This window comes from Galeopterus variegatus, unplaced genomic scaffold (assembly GCF_000696425.1).
Source record: "Galeopterus variegatus unplaced genomic scaffold, G_variegatus-3.0.2 Scaffold583, whole genome shotgun sequence".
Lineage (NCBI taxonomy): Eukaryota > Metazoa > Chordata > Mammalia > Dermoptera > Cynocephalidae > Galeopterus > Galeopterus variegatus.
In genome coordinates this window covers 273356-280704 of record NW_007726694.1, presented here as the reverse complement: position 1 = coordinate 280704, position 7349 = coordinate 273356, and the positions used below count along the sequence as shown (strand labels likewise).

At 44.7% G+C, this 7349-nt stretch overlaps 1 protein-coding gene across 5 annotated transcripts in view; it reads left to right on the top strand.

The window, feature by feature from the left end:
• Positions 1-3165: 3165 nt before the first annotated feature.
• Positions 3166-7349, top strand: part of LOC103588526 (chromosome unknown open reading frame, human C15orf57) — a 37601-nt gene continuing 33417 nt past the window's right edge. For all 5 annotated transcript variants that reach the window (XM_008570227.1, XM_008570231.1, XM_008570232.1 and 2 more), the window contains exons 1-2: positions 3166-3240; positions 5157-5412. In XM_008570227.1, the coding sequence (XP_008568449.1) occupies positions 5169-5412 (244 nt within the window). In that variant the 5' untranslated portion in view covers positions 3166-3240; positions 5157-5168. The remainder of the gene's footprint in view (positions 3241-5156; positions 5413-7349) is intronic.

The window sequence follows — 7349 nt, the reverse complement described above, 5'->3', positions numbered from 1 at the left end:
GGTGTAAGGCCTCCGCCGCCGTTTCACGAGCGCTTTAATGCACGTAGCTAGAAGTCCTTCTTTTCCGGGGCCCAGTGACTAAGCAGTTTTTGCCCGCCCTGTCATCACCCCTCTTCATAACTTGTGGCTTCCCCTGATTGGATAACCATCTCCTCCCGCCTCTCCTCTCTGTTTCTGCTTTCTTCCTCTATATAAACTCCAACACCTTTCTAATAAACGGAGTTCCAGCTTTGACCACGTGCCTGGTTCGGTGGTGTTCTTTCTCGGCCCCCGGGGAGGAAGATCCTGGGGGGGAAGGGCCGTGCCAGGGACACTCATCATCCTGCTCAGCCCCGCAAGGGACCCCCGGCTGGACCGGGGTCTCTTCCCGCTCGGTTTTGTTGGCCTCTGGCTCAGGGAGGCCCGACACAGAGGCACACAGCAGCTGAGGCAGGCACAGTGGGGAATCCATGTCTGACAAAGTAGCATTGGAGGCATCTTACAGTGGGGGGACGTTCTTATGTCCAGTGCCCAGTCAATGATGCCAGCTATAGTATCTATGTTTTGTGGCAGTGGGGTGTTACCTGAGCAGTACCTTAATGAGGTTTAGACACTGTTTCTGGCTGTATAGACCTGAACCCTGACTCTCTGCCCACCTTGAGATTCTGTGAACTACTTAACATTATTTAATCCTGTGCTGTACAGTAGGGTCACCATTAGTCACATGTGGCTATTTAAATTTAAATTAATTTTAAAAAATAAAATTTAAAATTCAGTTTCTCAATTACAAAAGCCACATTTCAAGTCTACAACAGCTACATGAAGCTAGTGGTACCTTGTTCGACAGCTCAGATACAGAACATTTCAGTCATCATGAAAAGTTCTACTGGATAGAGCTGCTTTTATCGATTTCTTTTACTGCTCAAACTAGCTAGAATTAGTTCTGTTGCTTGAACTAAGAACTCCAACTAATTTACTATGGTAAGGATTTGGGTCTTTATTTATTTATTTAGTTTTAAGAGCAATAGGAAATCAAAGAATTTTGTGTGTGTGTGTGTGTGTGAGAGAGAGAGAGAGAGAGAGAGAGAAACATGATCTGATTTCCATAACAAAAGGATCACTCTGGTTGCAGCAAAGAGAAGGGAAGGTAGAGGAAATCATAAGTTTAGCTGTAGTTCAGCATGGTCCTTTACCACTAGGGTTCAAGTTCCAATATTCACAGACAACAATTTTTGAACATTTGCCAAACTTGGCTTTAGAGATACGGAGGGAAGAAAGACATGTTTCATGATGGCAGTGAAGGCCTAAGCTGGTTGAGGAAACATTAAAAAAACATTAATGCTAATCAAACTACAGTAAAGGAGAGAGTCCAAGATAGGGGGCTTGTATATGTACTCCAATGGCTCCCCATGTGAGTAGTACTTGGGGAGGGGGAGATAACGAAGGCTTACGATTTCAGCTTTCCAAGTCCAGGATCTGGTTTGGATTTGTTCAGTGCACATATTAATCAGACTCAGAAGACAAAGATGAATTGGCAAGGTGTCAATTTGTTAATTTACAACTTTAAATTCAAAAATGTAGGGCCGGCCTGGTGGCGCACTGTACAGTGCGCCGCTTGGGAGCGCGGTGGTGCTCCCGCCGAGGGTTCGGATCCCACATACAGACTGGTTCCTGCTCACTGGCTGAGCGAGGTGCGGATGCAGCGCCAAGGGTTGCGATCCCGTTGCCGGTCCCGGTCCGGTACGGGCGCAACACTGAGGGTTGCGATCCGTTGCCAGACACGAAAAAAGACAAAAAAGGAAAAAAAAATTTAAAAATGTAATTTTCCAGCGACTGGGCTATTTGTGCCCACCGTCAAAGGCACCCTTATTCTGGAATCAAGAAACCTGAGAGGCCAAATTTGAAATCAAGAGTTTGGTGAGCACGAAATCAGAGAAAAGAGTTTAAGTGAGTCATGAGGCCATGGAGTAGCTTGATGAAGCACTCATAAACCTAGGACAGTGCCCTTTTCTGTGAATCCAGATTCATGTCTCTCTCCCTATGAATAAATACTGCCAAAATCTTGCCCAGTATTTGCTCTTTTTTTTTTTTTCTAACCTCCTTGCTTTACAGTTCCTTCTGTTTATGTATTCTAAGAATGGTTACGAATTATGAGCAACAGTATACCTTGTGGTGGTCCTTTCACATGGTAGTAATTATTATAACCATAGCCACAATGACTGGATTTGGACACATCTAGAGACTGTACTCTCAGCCAAGTTACTTCTACTGATGGTTGGCTGATGTCTTTCGTCGCATGCTTCCTTGGGAGAGAGAAACTGGCCCTGGATGTTTGGGATGGGGAGGGGTTCTGTCTCAATGAACGTGCTGATATGCTCTGAAGGATATCAAAAGTCATCTATCTCCTTTATCTTCTGTTATGTTTTCTCAAAAAAAAAAAAAAGAAAAAAAAAAGAAAGAAAAGTCATCTCCTTTTAAAAAACGTGTTTCTGACACACGCTTCTCATGACTACTCTTTACTTTATGTACTCTGGTCACACTTCCCGTCATATCTTCTGTAATAACTCTTTGTTGTGATTTGTAAACTTGTTGCCCGCACGGCGGACCCCCTCCTACACTAAGCTGTAAGGATCTCTGGGACCCATACCAAGTCTTATGTGTCTTGAATTCATGCTTAACACACGCCTAGAACACAGCAGTTGCTTGGTATCTATTGACTGAATGAGTGAGGGAAAGCTTCATGACTTGGTGAATGGGACAAAGGTGTCCTGGGAGAGTAAGAGAAGAAGCCGTCAAAGTGCTCTAGCTTCGGTAAACGAAGGAGAGAAATTTTCGGAGACAAACACCAGCCCAGAGAATTGCTGAGGGACAACTTGCTCCGGTGACCAAGAAAAGTCAAAGATCTTGGAAACTGGTCTTCCCTACCTGAGCAGGGGGCGGGTAGGCGTAGGGCTGGAACACCCAGATTTACGAAGAACCAACCCCGCCCCTGGGAGGGGAGGAGCTGGGCCTAGGACACGTGACTCCGCCGTATCCTGGCAACCACAGCCTCACCCGCAGCTTCCCGGCGCTCTGCTCCTCACTTCCTCACCCTGCTGCGCTCCACTCGACCAATCGACGCACAGAACATCGCCGGGTCGGACGGTAGTTGGAGGGCTCCCTGGCTCCATCACTCAGAGGCTCCGCCCCTCCCCATTTCTTCCTGGCTGTCTGCTACAGAACTGAACCGAGCGTTTGCAGGCTGCTGGGCGGGCGAATGCGGTAGGTGAGGAGAGGCCGGGCTGCCCCGCGTTTTGTATCCCCCACTCAGGCCCGACCCCGGAATACCACAGAGAGGCATTGGGACCTGATTCAATCCGCCCAGTTCGTCCTTGAGGCCGGAGCGACTCAGGCCTGGGGTGTGGACGCCGTGGGGGTTGGGGGTTGGGGGGCGTGGGCTCCAGTGTGAGCAAAGTTTTGGTTTTAGGTTTGGGTGGGTTCAGACGACTTCTATGGGGGTTCATTGTAGCCCCTGGCATCAGTTCACCCAGGGCCGCTGTGACATATCTGTCCCTTTTACTTCCGGGCCTTTGCGCTGGCTTGGCTCTGTCTCCTGGAATTATTCAGACGTTACCTTAAGCAACCTTTCTGATCTCTAAGGCTCCTCTTAAAAAAAGATGTCGACCTATCCTGTAAGGCTGTATAGTTATGAAAGCCCCAGGCTCCAGGCAATGTGCGTAGCCCATCCCACCTATCCCTGCTGGGGCGCTTTCATCACATAAGTGTTTTCTAAACACACGGAGTGGTATTGGGTAAAAACATGGATCTTGGAGCAGCACAGGTCTGGTTTCCAGTCACCATATATCAGTAATGTGCCCTTGAACAAGTTACCCTTCTGAACCTCAGTTTCTTTGTAAAATGATGAAAATGCCTGTCTTTCAGTGTTTCTGACTATTGAAATAAGAACATGAGGTATATAGCCCAGCTCCTACAAATAATGAGCACATGTCCCTTGCATCGTGACAGTACTCTCTGACAGACTTTTTTTTTTTTTTTCCTTTTTGTCTTTTTTCGTGACCGGTAACGGGATCGCAACCCTCAGTGTCGCGCCCGTACCGCGACCGGCAACGGGATCGCAACCCTCGGTGTTGCGCCCGCACCACGCTCAACCAGTGAGCGGACCGGTCTCTATATGGGATCCCAACCCTCGGTGGGAGCGCCGCCCTCTACTGAGTGCGCCACCAGGCCGGCCCTCTGACAGACTTTTTTCACCAAGCAGTACTTTTACTATCTTCCTGTATATGGAACTGTGCAAGACCTCCAGTCTGTGCCCTACTGAAGATGGAATTTAATTCTCTGAGGGTAGAGCAGTTGCATTTTGGAGATCTTTGGAGAAAAGTGCTGGCTGGTTTTTCACACTGGAATTGTCCTAGAAATTCCTTTTTGTGTGTGTCTGTGGTAAAATATATATGATGTAAAATTTACCAGTTTAACAATTTTTGTACAGTTCAGTGGTATTCACGTTGTGCAACTGTAACCACCATCTATAACCAGATTTTTTTCATTTTCTCATCATCTTCCCAAACTGAAACTCTGTTTTCATTAAACAATAACTTCCCATTTCTCCCTCTCCCCAGTGACCACCATTCTATTTTCTGTCTATGAATTTGACTGTTCTAGGTACCTCATATTAGTGAAATCATACAATATTTGTCCTTTTGTGTTTGGCTTCTGGCAATCCCATTTTTAAAGACAAACTTCATTATGGAAACAACTTGAAAGCAGAGCTAGAAGAGGAACCCAAATGTCCTTTGTCACCTTTTTATCTGTAACATGAATCTGATAGAAGACACTTTTAAGTTTTATTAAAAGAAACTTCTTAAGGGCCAAGCCCGTGGCGCACTTGGGAGGGTGCGGTGTGGGGAGCACAGCAGCACTCCCGCCACGGGTTTGGATCCTATATGGGGATACCGCCACGGGTTTGGATCCTATATAGGGATGACCGGTGCGCTCACAGTGCTCACTGGCTGAGCGTGGTGCAGCCGGTCTCAAAAAGGACTAAAAAAAAAAAAGAAAGAAAAAGAAACTTCTTAAAAGCCTATTATCTTTCTTCAATGGGTAAACAAATATTCAAGTGCCACATATTTATATTGTATTCTTAAAGCCAGTTTTTACTCACATGAGCTTCTGTTTTCTAGCCCAGATTCCAAATGAAAATGTTTGAGAGTGTTGACTCTACAGCTGCAAGATCTGGCCAAGATCTCTGGGCTGAAATTTGTTCCTGTATTCCAAATTCTGACCAAGAAGATGATGCCAACAATGCTTTTTCAGACTCTTTTGTGGATTCTTACCCTGAGGGTGAAGGCCAGAGGGAGGTTGCAGATTTTGCTGTCCAGCCAACAATAAAGCCTTGGGCTCCCATGCAGGATTCAGAAGTGTATTTAGCATCTCTAGGTAAGTTAGATGACTCTTTTTAAAAATAAGGAAAGGGCCGAGCCCTTGGCGCACTTGGTAGAGTGTAGCGCTGGGAGCGCAGGATGGCCGGTGTGCTCACTGGCTGAGTGCGGTGCGGCTGTTCTCAAAAAGGACAAAAATCAAAAAATAAATAAAATAAAATAAATAAAAATCAGAAGCTGGTGGTTTTAGAGAAGCACATTGAAGTTTTGTTACATTAAACCCTGTTTTCCATTCTTTTTTGGTCCTTGACACATGAATCTGTTAGATGTAATTCTAGGGTGTGTTTCAGGTTGGGTTTTGGAAAGGAGCCCCCCTTTCCTTGCATATCCTTTAAAAAAGTTTCTGTTTTCCTGCCTCTGACCATTTCATCTAAATTCTGGTTTATTTCTTGGCATACTTTAGAACCCTCTTGCCTACTATCGGTTGCCCATATATTCAGATAACTCAAAAATGTTAAACCTTATGCCATCCTGAAAGAAAAGGTCATGGCCCCAGAGCTACATGTGGAATTCTGATGCTAGGTTTGAAAAACTGTTATATTAAATAGATTGATTGTTGGGAATGGGAACATGTTGCATAAGATTCATTCTGCCTCTTGTTAGCCATTTAATTGTTTTACTGTTTCCTGAACACATTTTCAGTGCCCTGTCCTGTGGCCACATTGTAAGTGTCTAGAGAGACTCCAAACACAGGAAAGAGTGAAAGGCCACATTGTAAGTGTCTAGAGAGACTCCAAACACAGGAAAGAGTGAAAGGCCACATTGTAAGTGTCTAGAGAGACTCCAAACACAGGAAAGAGTGAAAGGCCACATTGTAAGTGTCTAGAGAGACTCCAAACACAGGAAAGAGTGAAAGGCCACATTGTAAGTGTCTAGAGAGACTCCAAACACAGGAAAGAGTGAAAGGCCACATTGTAAGTGTCTAGAGAGACTCCAAACACAGGAAAGAGTGAAAGGCCACATTGTAAGTGTCTAGAGAGACTCCAAACACATTGTCCCAGGCTAGATGAAAAAGAAATATCAGTCTAAGGCAGTGATTGCCAGTCTTTGGAATTGTGGTATCCTTTTTACTGTAGAACATTCATGAAACCCATCCATTTGGTCACAGAACCAAACCTGGGAATAATTATTTGAGGAAGGAAAGGCAATTCAGGAAGAAGGAGCTTTTGAGGAGGGACAGAGAGAAGAGTTCGAAGAGAGCTTTTGATTGCTAAGAAATATCTTGGGAAAACAAAAGGAATTTTGATAATGATGTACTGGAAGAAAAAGATGTAAGAAAAACACAGGTGGAATGATGGAAAATGAGAAAGATGAGGGAGTAATGTGAAATTTGACAGGAAGCCACCAAAGATAGGATAGTAATGCTTGCAGCCATGGCCAAGGGGGTTGAAAAGTCTGTTTGTGGTAGCAAGAGCATCTGTTTAATGATGAAAAGGAGAAGGAACAGTCTGAGGAAGCTAAAGGACCAGATGCTTTGGCTTGTTGGTGCTGTGTGACCAGGGTTTATAAGAAACTTTCATGGAGATTATGATGATTTTGATAGGTGAAGATTGGTTTGGAAAGTTAAAATTCCACTGATCTTTTCTAAAACAAGATGATAATTAAAATTTTCTTCTCTGAGGAAAATAGGAGCCATGTCTGTTCCCTGTGGCAGGGACTGGGAGACAATGGCATACAGATTTGAAGTATGTATTAGCACCTGTTTCTGCCTGCCCTATTGAGGTCGCACCTTATCAGGGATTCAGCATGCTCAGAGAGGGTAGGGCCTTTTCCAGCCCATTAGAGTAACTTCCTTCTTGACAATCAAGGCCGAACAACATGAAAATTATTTTTATTGCCAAATAAACCTATATCAAAAAGAATCCACTGGTAAGAGCAACAATTAAAAACTTAGCCCATTAAGCATGAGATATGCATAACCCTTTCTACATTCAT